This window comes from Prunus avium, chromosome 5, assembly GCF_965620075.1.
Source record: "Prunus avium chromosome 5, drPruAviu1.hap1.1, whole genome shotgun sequence".
In the NCBI taxonomy this organism is placed as follows: Eukaryota; Viridiplantae; Streptophyta; class Magnoliopsida; order Rosales; family Rosaceae; genus Prunus; species Prunus avium.
The window spans coordinates 14,098,338-14,116,964 of record NC_142288.1 but is presented as its reverse complement, the minus strand read 5'-3'; the positions used below and the strand labels follow the sequence as shown (position 1 = coordinate 14,116,964).

The window sequence follows — 18,627 nt, the reverse complement described above, 5'->3', positions numbered from 1 at the left end:
GGAATGCATGCTTGACTAAGGCCAATACGAACCCACAAAGTGGCTCAAATCTACATGATGTGGTAAGTAACCATTCTTATTAAAGCTTTAAATTTATTCAACTCCAAACTTAAATTTATTTTTTCATGCGTAGGACGTGTATGCGAAAACGATATTTCTTAATGATAATAAGCTTCCAAATAGGCCTTTCAAGTTGTACCATGCTTGGGAAATCTTAAAAGATTGCCCAAAGTGGAATGATATAAATGAGCCTCCCACACAACGTTCTTCTAGAACTAGTGCAAGTATGGTGAATTTGGATAAAGACGCAGACAATATCACCATGCCTAGTCCAAGGCCTGAAGGGCCAGATAAACAAAAGGCTGCAAAAAAAAAAAAAAAGGAAGATGGCTGACCCTTCTCAACAAACAAGGGATAAGTACTTGGAATCATTGGTTGAGCAAGATATTGCTTTCGAAGAGGATAGGAGACGAAAGCTCAATATATTGGACAAGTTTGTCCAAGATCAAGCTGATGCTTATGTGTATAGAACCAACAAGATAAGGAAGCCCAAGAACAAAAAATAATGTTTATGGACGTGTCCAAATTTACTCCAAGAAAAAAGAAATATTTGGGGGATAAACAAGATGAAATTAGGCAAGAACATGCACAGGATCAACAGTCTACCGTTAATCTTGAAGATAACTCAGGGGACTATTATCCTAGCCCCCCACGATAGTAGTTATTAGTTTATTCCTATTGGGTTTCATGTATGGTGAATTTGAAGTATTGTGTTTTTTTTAGAATTATGTTGTGTGTTTTCTTTTGGAATAAAATTTTATTTGTGGAATTTCAAATTTTTTAGGTCAAATTGTTCAAAAAATTAAATTATGAAGTTATTTAAAATGATTAAATGAAGAAAAGTTATCCATAAAAAAAATTAGACTTAAACCATTCTTAAACAATTTAATAAAGTTGCAGACTTAAAATTTGAGTCCGGAAGGTTGGGAGAAAAAACGGTTTGAATCTGGACAAAACCCAACTAGTTATTTTTTGAAGAGGAAAAATTTGGGTTTAGTCACAAATGAGTTGGAGAAGGCTCAATAGCTTACCTCGAAGGTAGCCAACCCAGCCCATAGCCCATAGCCTATCTCATAAGCCAAGCCCAGCTCGTCAGGCGCAACCTTAAATGCCCACCCGTATGTGTAAACTGTTAACAGCCCTTCCCCCTCCCACGTCGTCTTCTTCTTCTCCTCCTCCTCCTGTGCTCCTACTCAATTAAATATAGAATTAGAATCAGCTTTTTCTTCTTTTCTGAGTTCTTCTTCCTTGGTTAATTAGTTCTTCTTCGTCTCCCCTATTCTGTTCAGTTCTTCACCCGTGAGCTGTGAACCGAGTTTTGCAGCGCTCCCCCTCCTGTTCTTCTTCCCTCCCTCCTCAATTCTTCTTCTTCTTCGACACTTAAATTGCTCGATGTGCTATATATATCAGCATTTGGTCAATTGTTGAAGCGGTATATTTACTCTAATTTTAATTCAATTACTCAATTACTTATCTTTCTTTGTTAATCTTATTAGGTGCTAACTGGTAATTTTTTTATAAAAAAAAATTGTTGTTGTTTTTTTTTAATATATAGATTGCCCTTCTAGACTTGCTTGTGGTGGTGTATATATCTCATCATGGACCCATCCATTATGAAGAAGCTCCTTGAAGACGATGAGGTTCTCTCTGTCGCTGCCAATCTGTAGCTTTGAATTTAAATATGTAGCTTTCAATTTAAAATCCTGAAGTTTTTCTTTTGTTTAAAATTTGTGTAAAGGATGAAACCATGCATTCAGGGGCCGATGTGGAGGCCTTCCAGGCCGCTCTGAACAGGGACATAGAAGGAGATGTGTCTGTTTCGCAGCCGTCTGATTCAGACTCCGGTATCCCTCTTAACCTTCTTTGCAGATTACCCTTTGAACACTTTGTTAAAATTTATTAATTTTAAGAATTATTTAGCTTTGGTGTTTGTTTTAATTTCGGACAGCATGATTGGTTTGGATGGAACAGCTTAAATTTGTCATTTTGATGCTTGATATGATTCTTATATCTCATGGAACGAACATGTGGGGCCTTTTTTGGGTCCTGTTGACCTTATATATTTTTATCTTAACAGTGTTGAGCATGTGTTTTTCAATATGATTTAGAACGGATAGTAATTGTTCCCGTTACTTCTTTTACAAAAATCCCATTCCCATGCTGGAATTAAGTTGGTCGTGAGGCTTTTGCTTATCGTTAAATGGTGTGCTTAAAAGGATCCAATCAAAAGGTGAACGAATGAAGATGTAGATTTGCTTTGGATTGTCCAAGATAGCTCTTTTCAATGAAACTTCAAATAAAAAGAAAACCTTTTAACGAAACCTTGTCATAATGAGAATTAAACTAATCAGTTGATATAATTCATTCTTTAGTTGCTCCCGAATATCCAAGACCCCTCTAAGTTAAGCTATTTTGGGTGAAAAATAGTGCCTTACGAATGTGTCTTTCTACTGCACAAAAAAGTTAATGTAGTGAGGAAAAATAACAATCACAAGAAACATTTGATGATGTATTGAGATAACAGCACATAGCATGTCAAATGTTAGTTTGTATTACATCATTATAAACCAAAATAAATTTATTTTGAATAGCAGGGTTTGTCATTGTTCATTGTATCTGTCTTAAATCATACAAGGCTCATATACATGCACTTCAATTTTCTCTAATTTTTTGGGGTAAAAATGTAGATAATTAACTAAAAAGCATAATTTGATACATTATTCAAAATTACCATGTTTTTCTCATAATTTCTGTCATTTTTCTTTTGATGTTTCATCGTATTGATATTCTGTGTTTTAGAACTTTCAATATTTCCGTTGACCTAATATTAATGTACCTTAGTCATTAGTTCATCTCTATTTTGTTCATCCTATTCCAGTTCTACTTACTACACCATCTTCAGGGTTTTTTTTGTTGGGCATTTTCTGATCCTAGAATTTCAGAAGTGATTTGAAATGAATTTTTCATTGAATTGTTCTCTGTTTAAAGATCTATTGTTCATTTCAACCATAACAAGAAACTTACCAAGAATGTATGAAAATTTTGATTAACTGTTACACCCATAATCTCTTGTTAACTGTCTTGGGGTTTTGCTTATGTTCATACCCAGAACTCGTTGTTTATATGTAACATGTGAAACTGAATAGTGCAGCGGTTTTGTCTCAAGGAAGCAATAACACTTCTAGTCAGTCATTACCGCAGTTCCATACTGCTAGTCAGGATGAAAACACAGCTTGTCAAACGCAACATGACCAAAAAATTGCACAACAGCGAGAAATGCATTCATATGAAATGGAGCTAAAGCAATATGGGTCCGTTGCTGAGAATGTACAACAAAAAAAGGATGCCTCACATGAATTTAATCAATTTTCTTTGCCCCAGAAGCAACCCCAAGGTGATCTTCAACAAGGGCAGGCAGAGCAGAAACCCCTCCATAAACCTGAAACAGCTGGAATACCGATTTCTGGGAAAATTCCAATCACAAAACATGAGCAGGACATAACACCTACTCCAGAAAGCGAATCTCAGTACTTAAAGCTTCAGAAGATGAGTAGTCAACAGGCAATGATCCCGGAGCAGCCAAGCAACCCAATGAATCGCAGTAAACAAGTACCATTTGGCCTGTTACTCCCTGTCTTATTGCCCCAGCTTGATAAAGACAGAGCCATGCAACTTACTACTCTATTTGGTAAACTGAAGGTGGGTCCTACACACATAATCATTGTGTTGTGCGTTTTGTTAATTTTTATGATTTCTAACTGTTTCCGCTATTCTAGAACAATGAAATTTCTAAGGATGCTTTTGTCCGGCACATTCGAAGTGTTGTTGGGGACCAGATGCTCAAATTGGCAGTAATGAAAGTACAATCACAGGTAAGTATATAATGAATTTAATATTATTTTAATGGATTAATAATGTATTTATGTCTGAACTAAGCTAAAAACCAGCATATAAAAACCTTGCAGCCTGGTCCTAAACACCAGTTACCACCTCAGGCTTCAGTGCAGCAACAACCTCCTAGGATGCCATCTATTAGTGTAGGTTCTGCACAGTTCACTGATCCTCGCTCATTTGCACTTCATCAGAGAGGCGCCAACTCTCCCACAGACCCATCACACATTCCCTCTTCAGCAGTTCAAGTGCAGTCTGATTCAAGCCATTCAGTCATTGAAAACAGTGCTAAAAAACTGCGGGAGGCAGAACGTCAGTCAGACTCTCATGGAATGCAAGTAAGTCAAATGCCTTCTTCTAGTGCGGTAGCTGGCAATCAAGAAAGGGAGCGCTCCTCAGGCCCTCCACAAATCCTTAATAAGCAGCAGCAGCAACAACAGTTGCACTATCCACAATCATCCTTTGCCATGTATGGAAGTACTGGTGGTAATTATCACCCGTATTCAGGGACAAGTATCAATACCTCCACATTGCCTCTCAAACAGCAACCTCATGATTCGCAACTGAGGCAAATTCCACAACATCAAGGCATGGGTTCAACTCAGTCAGGTGGGGAACCACAGGGTGCGACCATCACTAATGTGTCCAAATTGGAGAGGCAAAATTCTCTGAACGACGCTAGTAGACTGCAGGGTGGATCTGTTTCTCACTTTACAAATAATTCAAATTTACAACAGAATTCAGTTCCTTGGCAGTCCTCAAATAAGGAGCAGAATCCCGGTCCTGTGTCATCAATGTCTTATGTAAAACAGGAACCAATTGATCAGACTGCTGAGCAGCAGCAGAAGCCCCCATTATCTAATCAACAGGGACTGCCTTCTGTTTCTGCTGCTCAACTTGAGCAGGGGAGTGCGTTACCTGGAATTTCAACAGATGAGTCTTTAGAGAAGCAATCTTCAAGAATGGGATTTGCAACATCTGGCATGGTGACTTCATCTTCTACAGGCACAGCGCCCCCAAATTCTGTTTCTCCTTCCATAATGATGCAAGTTGATACCAATGTCTCGGTACTTCCATTCTTTTCATTTATGCTTCTCTGCTACATATGCATTTGTTAGGTTGTGATGCAGACTTCCTTGCTTTTATTGATGTGTTTTGTGTAAAGTAGTACTCTATAGAGAATGTTAACTCATGTCTTAGCAGGAATTTTCTTTCAAAATTTGTTTTGGATAAAGACCTGTGCATTCATATCTTAGTTTTAGTTTGTGAATTGAAGTGCGAAAATTTAGTTTTTAAATATAAGAAAATATAGAGGCCAATGGTTCAAGGGAATTTTGATCCATATATAAACTGAAATTAGTCACATATATGATGTAAATTAGGAAAACAAAGACATTAGTTTACACAGGGAAAGATTACTTCCAGCATATATATGCGTAGAATTATTATATGTTAAGGATCTCCTTATTGTTAGAACAGTGCGCACATCCTTCATAGGGCTACCAAACAAAGTATTTCAATGATCAGAACTGTGCGCAAATTTTTTTGTCTAGATCCGAAGTTGTTTAGTCATCTGAAACGTGCAAAAAAAAAACCAAGTTTGCTAAATAAAACTGAAATGAAAATGTGGATAATAAAATGGCTAAACAATTTCCGGTTTAGCTGATTTTTTGCATGGATAAACAAGAGGCCTTCTTGTAAGGAAAATAGGGGCATCCTTACTATAGAAAGCCTATGTGTATATATATAGATGTTATTCTCAAAAAGAAAATTATAGGGGCACCCTTGTAGAGCCTAGTATGCATTGCAGTTTAATGATCCGAACCGTCAATTTTTAGGTATACCCTCCAAGATCATCTCTAAAAAAATACCCAAATCGGAGAATATTTTAACCATTTGATTAAATCATAGTAATTTCATTGTGTTTTCCGAAATTCCGTGTTATATTTATTTCTTGACATTTAGATGCTTTAATGATTTATTATTTATCTAATTTTTGTCAACGATGATTTATGAATGAAGACTTAAAATGAATATCTTTTCACTTTATTATGGACTAATGTATTTTCTGCTTCTCTGTTTATGCCAGTTAGGCCATCGAATACCCTCTGGAACTTCTCCTGCTGGGATTAGTAATAGAGCACCTCCAAAAAAGCCTTCTATTGGCCAAAAGAAGCCTCTTGAAGTACCTGGTTCCTCACCACCGCCATCAAGGTAAAATAGATTTGCATTGATGTTATCGCTTTCTGTGCATGATTTCAATTGCTTCTTACAAACTTTCTGTTAAATCCTTACACATTGTGTTCTGGACCTCTTTCAGTAAGAAGCAAAAATTATCCGGGAACTTTTTGGATCAAAGCATTGAACAACTGAATGATGTCACTGCTGTTAGTGGAGTTAATCTTAGGGTATGGTATTTTTTCATTTTCAAATCATCCTGCATGGAGGAGTAGCTAATTCAGTGAACCATTGACAATCATTCAGTAAACATGCTTATAATCCTTTGAATTTAAAAAAAAAAAAATAGGAAGAGGAAGAGCAGCTGTTTTCTGGACCCAAGGAGGATAGTCGAGCTTCAGAAGCATCTCGAAAGTTTGTGCAAGAAGAAGAAGAAAGGCTGATTTTGCAGAAGGCTCCCTTGCAGAAGAAATTGGCAGAAATTAGTTAATACTCTATGCTTATCTCTTTTTCATTGAAATGTTAAAATTCCGTATTTGTTCCTGTCATGAAAGGAAATAACAAACAGAGCTTGATATCTGGAATTTATGCTTGTTGGTTTAGCAGTGGTCAAATGTGGTTTGAAAAGTATAAGCAATGATGTGGAGCGGTGTTTGTCACTGGTGAGGTGCTAGCTTCTAGTTCTTTTTCTATTGTGATAAACTTGCATGTTATCTTATTCCAAGGCAAATGAATCTTCAGTGTGTCGAGGAAAGAATGAGGGGGCTAATAAATAATTTGATCAGACTGTCAAAGCAGGTTTGTTTCTCTTTTTTCTATTTTTTCCTTTCTGCTGAACAATATTTCTCTTGCATTATTTTTCCTGACTTTGAGTGAATCTCCTTATGCTAGCGGGTTGATGCTGAGAAACCAAGACACCACACTTTTACCACCTCTGATGTTCGGCAACAAGTTATGAATCTCAACCAGAACGCTAGGGAAGAATTTGAAAAAAAGCAGGCCGAGGCAGAGAAGCTTCGAAGGCTTAATGAAGTGAGTATCTTTAAGCATTCTATATTGTCATTTGTACAATGCACACATGGTTTAAACTACTAGTGTGCTAAACACACGCATGCATAGAGTATTTTTTTCTGAGTGTATGCGCATTTTATTAGTTCCAAGTATTTAATATGACTACATACAGCCTGAGGTTAACAATGGAGTTGATGGTGATAAAGACAAAGATGATGGTCGCTCCAAATCATTTAAGGTATGAATTCTGCTCAGCGTTATGTGTTTGCCTCTGGAATGAATAGAGAGATTACTCTTCTGTAACTTTCGGCTTGATGTAGCCAAACAAAGAGGAAGATGACAAAATGAGGACGACAGCAGCAAATGTTGCTGCCCGAGCTGCTGTTGGAGGGGATGACATGTTGTCGAAATGGCAACTTATGGCTGAGCAAGCCCGGCAAAAGCGTGAAGGTGGGATTGATGTGGCATCTGGGTCCCAGCCAGGTAAAGATGTAAACCGCAAGCCTACATCAACAGCTGGTAGAATTATGAAGGACAATCAAGAAGCAGAGAAAAGGGGAGGTGGAACTCCAGTTGCTGCAGCTGGTAAGTGTCATTAAGCTTGAATGTTGGTCAGATCATGATTTTGAAGATTGTAGTGGCCATAGTCATTACCTTTATATATAAATTTTGTAGCTTCTTAGTGGTAATTCTTGAAGTTGTATTAGCAAGGGGATTTACAGCACCTTGGATCTGCACAAGTAACATAATACAACTTCTAATTTCATATAAGTGGCTGAGTTGGCATGTATTGAGTTACATTTAAAATGTTATCCCCGAAGATTCGAATAATCAAAATCCAAGAGCACATCAAGTTCTATGTCCATTAAAATTTGAACCATGTGGAGGTTGGGGAGCTTTCTTCTCCACTCTTTGTTCTTGAAACTTTTTTCCTTTCATTCAGGTAGACCTGTTAGGACATTATGGAAACTTGAGTGCTCCCGGAGTTTTCTTGTAGCTTTAGGCTTCTTCTGCTTTCTCTTTGCTAATGACATGTTTTTATGTTTCTTTCTTCTTTTCCTGTTCTGGAAAATTATCCTCTTCTAGGCATGTATGAGCTGTATAATCATGTTATTCAAATTCACAATCATATTATGGTATAACAATCATATGTTTACTTGCAACCAGTCTCATCTAACAGCTTTAGTGTATAAGTGTACTGTCTTAATTTTATAGTTATTTTGTGTAGTGCATTTCTGGAGTAATCGTCCTCTGCATTCTTGCTATGCGGCCTTTGTTAATTGCATTTTTTTTTTTCGAGCAGGGACTTTTAGAAAATGTGGAAGGAACCAAGTTATCACACCTCAAACAAGAGTGGCTCGTAGTATATCTGTCAAGGATGTGATTGCTGTCCTGGAGAGGGAACCTCAGATGTCTAGGTCTACTCTGATATATCGCTTGTTTGAAAGAATCCAATCAGACACCACTGGTGAATAATCTGAAAGTGTTTGTTCATTGGTTGTAAATTATGTGGTTTTTGGTAAGTTTGTTGAACCATAAGCTTTATTATTGGTATAGGCAGGTTCACCATTCCAAGTGCAAAGCTGGTCCATGTTGGTTCTACAATTTCTGTCATGCACCATTTTATGATATTCATTTTTGTAATAAAAACATTGCATCTTACCCTGACTAGCAATATTCTTTAGGTCATGCTAATATCTGAAGCATCTGATGGCATTATTAATTGTTATTGAAGGTTGTAGGGTGTTGAGGCGGGAGGAAATAATTTCTTTTTACATCATGCATTAGAACTTTCACCCCCATTACAATACAAGGGAGCATGAAATTGTAGAATTTGCAAATTTCAGTACAGGGAAGAATCCAGAAGCGCTATGTCATAATCACAGGCCATATATTGTGCAGAGAAATCCTATTTGTTCATTGCGCGAATTGCATACAGGAAATCCTATTAGTTTAAAAGTTACCAAATGTTTCTTTTTGTTTGAAATACGTTTAGCTGGGAAATATTTCTTCTCTAATTTAAATGCTAGTTTTTCTATCCTATATTGGACCAATTGTCCTTCACTTGTGAGTCGTGACTGAGTACATAGGCCAGACTATAATGAGTGGAAAGTTATGAGTGGTAAGTTATAAGGGGTTCACTTTATAGCCATCAGATCAATCCAAAGGCTAGGGAGAATTGAGATAAAGTTTTGCAATCGGGTAGGTGAGGAACCCAAACCCGAATTTTATATCCAGCATTGAAGTTGGTCCCAAAAAAAAAAAAAAAGAGGCAAGTTCGAAGTTTGAACAGAAAAAATCAATTCGAAGTTTGAACAGAAAAAACCCATCACTCTAAAACCCATAGCTCTGAGAAACTGCTAAGCTCTGAGAAAAGGTTGAAGGCAACGATTAACGACGGTTGAAGGCAACGGTTGAACGCAGCGCAACTCCATTCTCTAAACCCTGAAAAAGTATTTATTTTCAGTGGAAGGGACAAAGGCGTGGATTCCGAAACAGTGAAGTGGCGAAGCAGTGGAAGGGGAAGGAGAGAAGCCGTATTTGTTGGAAGTGAAAGGTTCCATTTGTGGAGCAAAGCCGCACAAAGACCCCGCACAGACACCTTGCGATTGTTCAATAACCAACATTTGGTGAGTAATTTATGGAATTTGAGTTTAGGGTTAGAGTAAAGGTTTTTCCCAATTTGTACCATCAATGTTGTTGGATTTGGCATCTCTTCCTTGTGCTTCACTTGCATGTTAATTTTTGCTTGTGTATATGTTAAAAAATGAATGAAAATCAAGTCAACAACATGTTAATAACATGTCAATAACATATCAATAATGATATGAATAAGATAATGGTGTTGAATTGGAGGAGACCCTGAAGTCAATAACATGTCAATAACATATCTCTGGCGCTAGAATATATATATTTTTTGAAATAAATATTATTTCCCTTGTTGCTAAATTTGCCTGTGAAAAATGAGAAGATATAATAATAAAGTCATGAATAAAAGTGCAAAGCATTTGAAATGAAGGTTGATCCATGATCATAGTGGCTGACTGAAGAAAAAGCTAGAAAGAAAGAAGGATGTGGCAATGGCTTAGCAAGCAGATAGCAGAGCAAATGCTTTGCTTTGCTTCCTTCCACTATCTTTCTTATTTATTTATTTATTTTGTGTTGTGTATGAGATGACAATAATTGTCATGTGTGTGAAGTGCAGAACTTGCCTAGATTGCACTCACACTCACTCATGCATCAACCATTGATTGGAGTTTGTATCCAAAAATAAAACACATGCTATTGGTTGTAATTCACAGAATCATTGCATTAACAGGTGTTTGCACAAAATTTGTCATATTGCTTTGATGATGTTAAAGGCTGTGATCAGTAATCCCTATGCGCATGTACTTCATAAAATTTGTAATGTGCCTGGTTGACTAGTTATGTAAATACTAAATACCAATATGATTGTGCAAATACGTGGTGGTAGTATATGTGTTAACGTTATTTCATCTTGTATGTTAGGAAATGGGATCCAACGTGCAGCTGGTATGGCCAGAGTCAGAGGCATATGCGTCACGGGTGAACAACTGCTCACATGCAAATTCAACCCTAGCTGCAATTCGAGCGAAGTTGAGTGCGGAACAATTAGAACAATTCAAGACATCATGCTTTGGCCATCTTCTGAATATAGACAAGATTCAGTTTAGCGGGCAGATTGTGCATGGAGTTGTGTTGCGTCGAGTCGCGGGGCAGGGTGTGAAAGACTTGGATGGACTGAGTTTCTTAATAGGGTGCGACGTTGCTCAGTTTACTCGTCAGGATTTCTGTTTGATCTCGGGGCTTCGTTTTGGGGAAGTGCCTGAAGTTTCCAGTGGAGAAAGTGCTGAAATTAGACTTCAGAAAAGATATTTTATAGACGAAGGAATTACATGTAATGCTTTAGAAGAAGCATTTATGAGGTGCAAAGAGAGAGATGACGTCTACAAGCTAGCTCTTGTTTACTTTGCTGAGTTAGTGGTTTTGGGAAGGGACAAGCATTTGAACATCAATGTAAATTACCTGACCCTTGTAGAGGACTTGGATGCGTTCAACAGGTATCCGTGGGGTTCGGTGTCGTTTGACAAAACCCAAGACAGTCTATTTTCTGCACCAACAAAGTATATGAAAAGCTTTGAAAATGAAGAGGGAAGAGAGAAGGGGAAAAGTAAGGTAACGGGAACAAGCCGGAAAAATGAGAAGGGCAAGAAGCATAAGCATGGTGAAGTGCAAAGGGGTGGGTGGAGTTTTAAAGGTTTCACGTATGCTTTCCAGGTACATGGTAATAATGTTCATGTCAGTTATGCTTTGTGAACTTTAAAACTTAAATAATGACTTTTGTCCTGTGAATTGTGTAGATTTGGGTATATGAATTAATTCCTAGAATGGTGGACCTGAATTACTGCAAGGTTGTTGATCCAACAGCTGTCCCGCGTATTTTGCGATGGAGAACGACTACGTCTATGCCCGAGATGAGGAAGTTGAACAATTATTTTTTCCAGAGCAAAGAGGTTTGGTTTGCAGCCCTTGAAACTATTTATAAGATTCAATGAAATTATTAAGTAGAATGATTGAATATGAATATTGTCTGTATTCTGAAACAGTCAGTTCAGTTGCGGGCGCTACGTCCGAGTGAAGAGGAAATGAGACAATCATATTGGAGTTGGCCACAGGATCGCCCTGCTGTTGTCTCGGCAGAGTCAATTCCTTCTTCATGTGCTGATCTTGATGAGTTGAACAAGCTGGTAAGCTTGTTGAGGTCCGAGTTGTTTCAAGTAAAGCGGGAAAATGACGTCCTTGAGTTAAAGGTCATACGGATGGAAAAACTTTTGGACCACTGTTTAGGTCCTCAGTTTGAGCAGGAAGTAAGGAGGGACCTAGCTTTACTGAAAGAGAGGACGAATCGTTGTGCCATCTCACATCTATTTACGGGATCTGACGAAATGGATGATAGTGAATGGGATGAAGGGCCAAGTAACAGATATGAGGGAGAGGAAAAGGACGAGGAGGGGATTGAAGGGGGTGAAGTGCAAAGAAAACCAAGTGAGGTAGAGGAAGCGCAAAGGAAAAGAAAAGAGGGAGAGCAAGTGAAAATAAAAAGCAGCAAGGGAGAGGAAGCGCAAAGAAAGAGCAGTGAGGGAGAGGAAGTGAAAAGAAAAAGCAATGAGGGAGAGGAACTGCAAAGAAAGAGCAGTGAGGGAGAGGAAGTGAAAAGAAAAAACAGTGAGGGAGAGGAACTGCAAAGAAAAAGCAGTGACGGAGGGGAACTGCAAAGAAAAAGCAGTGATGGAGAGGATCCGCAAAGAAAAAGAAGGGAGGGCAAGGAAGTGAAAAGTAAAAAAAGTGAGGAAAAGGAAGTGCAAATAAAGGAATGTGAGGAAGCGGATGATGAAGTTGTTTTGGTTTGTGATGACATTGGTGAGAGCACGGCGGGGACAACTGTTGAGTTTAATCTCGGGGATATTGATTTGGATCAACCTACAGCTGTGCTATCTGAGTTGAACGTTTGGTTGAATGATAAAGGTAAAGCTGTGGAACAAGGGGTCCAATTACGAAAGAGAAAGAGGATTATTCCTATGTGGAAGATCATTGAAGCTAGTGAATTGGTGAAAAAAACTATGCCAGAGACAACCCGACTTCGGATGTTAGACCCAATGAAGGCGATTCCGCATGATGATATGGTGAAATTGCTGAAACTTTGTTGGGAATGGCGCCTTAACCCAAAGTAAGTCCCTTGTTTTTTGAGATAGAAGGCATTAGTGTATATATTTTTAAATTGTTGTGATCTAAAACTTTGTTATATTCACAGTTTAGTGATGCAATTTGGCCACGTGGAAGCTGAGATTGAATTCTTCGCTTCCCTCGTAAAAGCTGACGGTTGGCTGACAGGAGATGTAAGTTTAATTGATTATGCATTTGTTTTAATGTACATAGATTATGAGATTGACCAGAAAAACATGTGCAGCACATTGATTTGGGGTTGTATCTCATCCGGAAGCGACAACAAGATTTGGAGGTTGTAGAAATATCGAACTGGACAACGACCGATGTATTTTTCATGGTATGTCATAGGGCTTGACCAAGTGCAGTTAATAATTACAAATTATCCATACTTGCTTTGTGGAGGTGTTTAACCATTGATTGTTTTCTATTTCACAGAATCACATCCATACTTGCTTTGTGGATAATAAAAGAAAAAAAGAGCAGGCTGGGTGGAAAATTAGAAACAGTTTAGTGAACGTTGTAAATGGCAAGGTTCCGGCGTGTGGGGTGGATTGGCAGAACGTGTATAAGGTGTATGCCCCTTGTATGTTGACGAAGCATAAGCATTGGGTGGCTCTAATGATTGATCTGGTTAAGTGTGAAATCAAAGTGTACGATTCAATGGTTTCAGTTATTCCAGATGAGATGTTAAAGGAAGAACTCGCCCCGCTTTCAATTACGATTCCAAATCTTCTCAACTCCATCGACTTTTATGAAGAAGGTGTTTACGCAAACGACTGCAGCAGAGATTGGTGGTGTCCATGGCCAATAGAACGTGTGGATGTTCCACAACAATCTAATCAGTGAGCACAACTTTTTCTTTAATTTTATTACTTGAAATTGTCAATTACGTTACAATGTCATTACTGGAATTGATCGAGTTCTTGATTTGCTTCAGAGGCGATTGTGGCATGTTTGTGTTGAAGTACATTGAGCTTTTGAGCGCTGAGATTCCGTTAGCTACTTGCACCGCGCAGAACATGCCCTTTTTCCGGTTGAAGTTGGCTGCAGAGATATTACGGGGAGATGCTTACATGCCATGATAGTGGTTGAAATGGGTTCAGGTACGTGATGATTAAATTGGTTTTGGAAATCTCCAATTTGAAAGTCATGTAAATACACAATACAGATCCACGGCTCCTTTTCGAATTCTACCTCTGCTCCTCAATTCTTCTTCGTCTTTCTCAATCTTAGTGTATTTTTGTACATAATTTTAAGTTTAAGTTATTGGACAACAATTAGAACCAAAATATTATTATAGCGGATGCATGCTTTCATTTTGATTAGTGTGATACTACGCTACGTTTATTCTCATATTAGGCTAAATGTATATAGTAGCTGGATGCAGAGCATGGACAGAAAAATGAAGAATCTGAAATGGAGATGCAGAGGCTTAGTGAGGAGAAAAGTAAATGGATCTGTAAATCTAGTGCACGTGGGCAAATGTAAATGGATAGGCATATGCGTTTTTGAAGTTAGGCACATGCCATTCCCATACATAGAAGTGCATCTGGAGTGTAAAGTTTTTTTGGATTTAATGAAACAAACATCTCTGTAATATTGCCCTAACTCCTTCACGACATTTACATAACCTTAACCAAACTGCATTGAATTGGGATTGGAAGACTGCATATGTGAACAATGACTGATGGCTTTTTAAAGTGTATTACATTATTGCAAAGTAATATGTCATGATTTATCCAAGCCACCATTCCAAATATCACATCCCAATCTTTAAGCCGTTCACCATGCCTTAACTTAATCGCAATGGGTTGCGTGTGTATTGATTGTAATTCTGTAAGGGAAATAGGCGGCTATGCCCTCGCCTCCAATGTTTTATTCAACCATGCCCTCTTTATAGAAACACATGCGATATACATGCAGTAACCCTTCAGTAAACATTCAGTAAACCGTCAATAAATCTCAATAAAACTTCAATAAACATTTCCCATCTGCAATGCTATAAAAACTTCCTATTGGTTCCGTACCGCCCATCGGGTTTGAATCCCTCTTTCCTTTATAATCGGTTAATAAATTCGTTGATTTTCTTTATTTTATTGGTCTTGGGCAACTCAGTAGCATAAAAGTAATGTATATTGGTGCATCTATATTGCTTGTCTATTGCGTCTATATTGCTTGTCTATTGCGTGCATAGCGTACATTTATTGCGTGTGTATTGATTGTTTATTGCTTACGAAGGAAATAAACAACAATACAAGGCAACAGACAAGCAATACACATGCAATCTATACGCAATAGACATGCAATATACATCAGTCCCTAATTTCACCATCCATAAGGGAGTCGTATCGATTAGGAAATTCTACTGAATAGTTGTTCTTCCTACTAATAAACAATCAATAAACCTTCAATAAACATTCAATATCGGACAATAACATGCGAAATACATGCAGTAAACAATCAATAAACCTTCAATAAACATCCAATATCCGATAAATAACATGCGATACAGATGCAGTACACAATCAATAAACCTTCAATAAACATCCAATATCCGATAAATAACATGCGATACAGATGCAGTAAACAATCAATAAACCTTCAATAAACATCCAATATCCGATAAATAACATGCGATACACATGCAGTACACAATCAATAAACCTTCAATAAACATCCAATATCCGATAAATAACATGCGATACACATGCAATAAACAATCAATAAACCTTCAATAAACATCCAATATCCGCGCTATAACATGCGATATACATGCAGTAAACAATCAATAAACCTTTAGTATACGCCAATAAACAATCTACCTATTTCAAGAACAATAATTTAAACTCAATGCCAATCCACCTATTTCAAGAACAAATATTACAAAATGGGTTTGAAAACTCATTGGTGGTGCGTGCAACATGTCTTTTTGGGGAGAACTTTTACAATCCTTGAAACTGTGCACTTAATTGGTCATTAAAAGAACAAATAATATTAAAATTGATAAAAGTAATAAAACTAATACCAAGTCCTTAATGGACTTCAGCATATTCAGCACCGTAGCATCATACGTGTCATCTGGCTGTTCTGCTTGAGCGGAAGTTACATCAACCCATTCAAATCCATTGCAACTGGTGGCTCCCTAATTGCAGGCATCATATATGCAAAATAATTGTGTCAGAGTTAGACCAAGGTTTTTTTCACCCACATACATATTCTGGAAATGAAAACTTACATAGGAGGTTAGGCACTTCCAAAATGGCTTCCCTCGATTTTTGTCTGATTTTGAAACCCGAAGCACCATTGCAGCTCCACAGTACGGACACCTCTTTGTTTGAGCGGGAGATGAAGACGAAGACATGTTGAATCTTCTCACTTGTACCTTTTCTCACTCAGATCTTCTCACTGAAACCTCTTCGGAATCATACCTTCTCACTCAGATCTTCTCACTCAAACCTCTTCGGACTCAGAGCTCTCTCATCTCTGCCCAAATGCGATTATATCCTCTTTTCTGTCTGTGGGTGGGTTGGGCATGCTTTCGACACATGTACCGTCAGATATGGGGCACTGTTTACCCCATAAACCAATATAATATTTAACTACCAAAACCCAATATGAAAATTGAGGGAAAACTGCCCTAAACCCTATATTATTTTCATTATATTTCATTAAACCAACTAGTTGGATAAACATCCATCACATTTTAATAACATTACTACTATATTTCGGTGTGGGAAAATGAAAAGTTATGTGATGGGACATTCTGTGACTAGTCAGTAATCCGTCACATTTGTTTCATTGACATAAAAAGGGCGGGAAAATCCTAAAATTGCCTATGCATATAGGTTCTTAATTTACTTTTTGACTGTCTGACTTTGCATTTCGATGACATTTTCCTTCTCTTCTGTTTTTCTCTAGTTTTAGGGTGTTGGTTCAGTTTCTTTAAAAAGGGTCAAGTGAGAAAAACCTCAAGTGGAAACACATTTTCCAAACGGTACAACAAACACACCCTATAACAGAACCAAAACCCCATCTATTCTCATTTCTCCCCTCTTCCACTCCTCAAATCGTTCCATTCCAAAAAAATAGAAACACATGAATTCCAAATATTTCACTACAGTCGGAGGAAAGAGAAGGAAGCATATCCATTTGGAGATGCCCCAAGCCTTCATCCCGGAGTTGGCTTGGTTTAAAGTAATGTTATACGTGGCAACCCAATCTTCGGAAGATCTCTTCCGTATGGCATCTGTGTGCCCATTATTCCGGACGTTGGCAAACACTCCACAAGTGTGGAACACCATTTCAATGGCTAAGTACCCAGACCATCCTAGCTGGTACCATGCTAATCCTGCGGTCCAGCTTTTCTTGCAACAATGCAGAGCTTGCGAGAACCCTGAGTCGATATTTAGAGAGGCGTTCGAAGTGTTTTTCATGCATGGTAACGTGGAAGCGTTGTATGGGATGCGCATCGCAGCCACGGCAGGCAATATGGAAGCGGCATATATAGTTGGACTTCTTGGTATGTCTGGAATTGGTCAGTCAAAAGAGGATGCATTAGAATTTTTGTGTTCTTTGAATCAACGTAACAACATTGATATGAAAGGAACCAGGGATGCTTTGAGACGAAGATTAAGCCGAGTTTGGAATGTTGCAAGACATATCGTAGATATGTTTTACTATGGGAAGATTAAGTTCAATCATTGCAGCGCTTGTAACAACAACGAATGGTGTTTTGTTATTGAAGGCTGGCCTACTGAAGCAAAGATAAATCCTTCGTTCTGGACTTGTTGCAATCGATGCAAATGGCACCGTGAGAGTGTTTTTTGGTTCAAGGTAATGCGTGTGTATGTTGTGCCAGGGAATCCATACCCTTATAATTAGTTGTAGTATGTTTTTAAGGTTTTTATGCTTTCTTGACTTGCTTCTCTTCAGTTCTACGTTGGCTGGCTACGTTGGCCAAATGTTGGGTTTTAATGTATTTTGTCTGGTGTTTGTGCAGTCATAAACCGTTTCATATATAAATCTACGTATATATATTTGTATACTTGAATGCTTACTGACATCAGAGATGGGTAATATGACATCTTACTGACATAGATATTTTGCCCAACTACAATCTTAATATTTGGTAAACGAAAAGGCGTGCATGGAGTGAGCTGTCTGTTCACCAGTGCTTGGAAAAGACATTTTCCCACTTATCATATCCTAAACTAATTTTTTTCTGATGCCATACAATGGTTGACATGTATTTTTTTCATTTACTTTTTCAAAACATCCCTTAACCCTAATAAAAATTAGAAGTTAAGAAATTGAAGAAGAGAGAAACTAATTGGCACCTGAAATGGTCTTTTCGCATAACAAAATTACAAAAAAAAAAAAATTAGGGTCAATAAAATTAATAAATATAGAAGGTAAAAAGTCATATAATAATAATTTAGGGTCAAGAACAATATCATAATAATTTAGCGTCACCACGAAACGGGGAATTCAGTAAAAAAGATTAAGCCTCAATGAATTCGTAGCAATTTTCGGAAGTTTTTTATTATCATTTTTGTGTTTTTAGTTATGAATTTTGTAAGGCAAAACAATAAAATAAGAATTTAGGGTAAAAAGCAAGAATGTTTGGTTGCAACTGACGTACACTTGTGCAAGTGGTGAAAGGTATGCACTGAGATCGCGCCATGTGTCAACTTGCGATTATTTGGGGTTTTTTAGTGCAAACAACTTGAACAAATTGTA

At 37.7% G+C, this 18,627-nt stretch overlaps 3 protein-coding genes across 6 annotated transcripts; all 3 read left to right on the top strand.

Moving 5' to 3' along the window:
• Positions 1 to 1,183: 1,183 nt before the first annotated feature.
• On the top strand, positions 1,184 to 8,802 carry TAF4 (TBP-associated factor 4). 2 transcript variants are annotated; one of them, XM_021969642.2, is made up of 15 exons: positions 1,184 to 1,492; positions 1,616 to 1,700; positions 1,799 to 1,904; positions 3,212 to 3,759; positions 3,837 to 3,932; positions 4,026 to 5,018; positions 6,041 to 6,165; positions 6,272 to 6,359; positions 6,479 to 6,614; positions 6,736 to 6,791; positions 6,871 to 6,927; positions 7,021 to 7,161; positions 7,313 to 7,378; positions 7,461 to 7,725; positions 8,444 to 8,802. In XM_021969642.2, exons 2-15 carry the CDS (start codon positions 1,659 to 1,661, stop codon positions 8,614 to 8,616), a joined length of 2,892 nt encoding a protein of 963 aa, XP_021825334.1. In that variant the 5' UTR covers positions 1,184 to 1,492; positions 1,616 to 1,658; the 3' UTR covers positions 8,617 to 8,802. The 2 variants fall into 2 exon arrangements, with proteins under 2 accessions (XP_021825334.1, XP_021825333.1); XM_021969641.2 differs by having other exon boundaries at positions 6,733 to 6,791.
• Positions 8,803 to 8,933: 131 nt separating this feature from the next.
• LOC148294367 (uncharacterized) lies at positions 8,934 to 14,549 on the top strand. Of its 3 annotated transcripts, none has more exons than XM_088253183.1 (9): positions 8,934 to 9,770; positions 10,651 to 11,439; positions 11,523 to 11,675; positions 11,769 to 12,889; positions 12,974 to 13,058; positions 13,130 to 13,225; positions 13,324 to 13,730; positions 13,826 to 13,991; positions 14,263 to 14,549. In XM_088253183.1, the coding sequence occupies exons 2-8, from the start codon at positions 10,654 to 10,656 to the stop codon at positions 13,968 to 13,970; spliced, it is 2,793 nt and encodes a 930-aa protein (XP_088109309.1). In that variant the 5' UTR covers positions 8,934 to 9,770; positions 10,651 to 10,653; the 3' UTR covers positions 13,971 to 13,991; positions 14,263 to 14,549. The 3 variants fall into 3 exon arrangements, with proteins under 3 accessions (XP_088109309.1, XP_088109308.1, XP_088109307.1); XM_088253182.1 differs by having other exon boundaries at positions 14,248 to 14,549; XM_088253181.1 differs by lacking the exon at positions 14,263 to 14,549 and having other exon boundaries at positions 13,826 to 14,224.
• Positions 14,550 to 17,043: 2,494 nt separating this feature from the next.
• LOC148294366 (uncharacterized) lies at positions 17,044 to 17,769 on the top strand. The gene has a single exon (XM_088253721.1). The coding sequence runs from the start codon at positions 17,044 to 17,046 to the stop codon at positions 17,767 to 17,769; it is 726 nt and encodes a 241-aa protein (XP_088109847.1).
• The last annotated feature ends 858 nt before the right edge of the window (positions 17,770 to 18,627 follow it).

Excerpts from the sequence above, each read along its gene's own strand:
- TAF4 (XM_021969641.2), top strand. The coding sequence starts at position 1,659 with ATGGACCCATCCATTATGAAGAAGCTCCTTGAAGACGATGAG. Across the intron at positions 7,162-7,312 it reads AGCTTCGAAGGCTTAATGAA|CCTGAGGTTAACAATGGAGT; the intron begins GTGAGTATCTTT and ends GACTACATACAG. Across the intron at positions 7,379-7,460 it reads GTCGCTCCAAATCATTTAAG|CCAAACAAAGAGGAAGATGA; the intron begins GTATGAATTCTG and ends GGCTTGATGTAG.
- LOC148294367 (XM_088253183.1), top strand. The coding sequence starts at position 10,654 with ATGGGATCCAACGTGCAGCTGGTATGGCCAGAGTCAGAGGCATATGCG. Across the intron at positions 13,059-13,129 it reads ACGGTTGGCTGACAGGAGAT|CACATTGATTTGGGGTTGTA; the intron begins GTAAGTTTAATT and ends AAACATGTGCAG. Across the intron at positions 13,226-13,323 it reads CGACCGATGTATTTTTCATG|AATCACATCCATACTTGCTT; the intron begins GTATGTCATAGG and ends TCTATTTCACAG.
- LOC148294366 (XM_088253721.1), top strand. The coding sequence starts at position 17,044 with ATGCCCCAAGCCTTCATCCCGGAGTTGGCTTGGTTTAAAGTAATGTTA.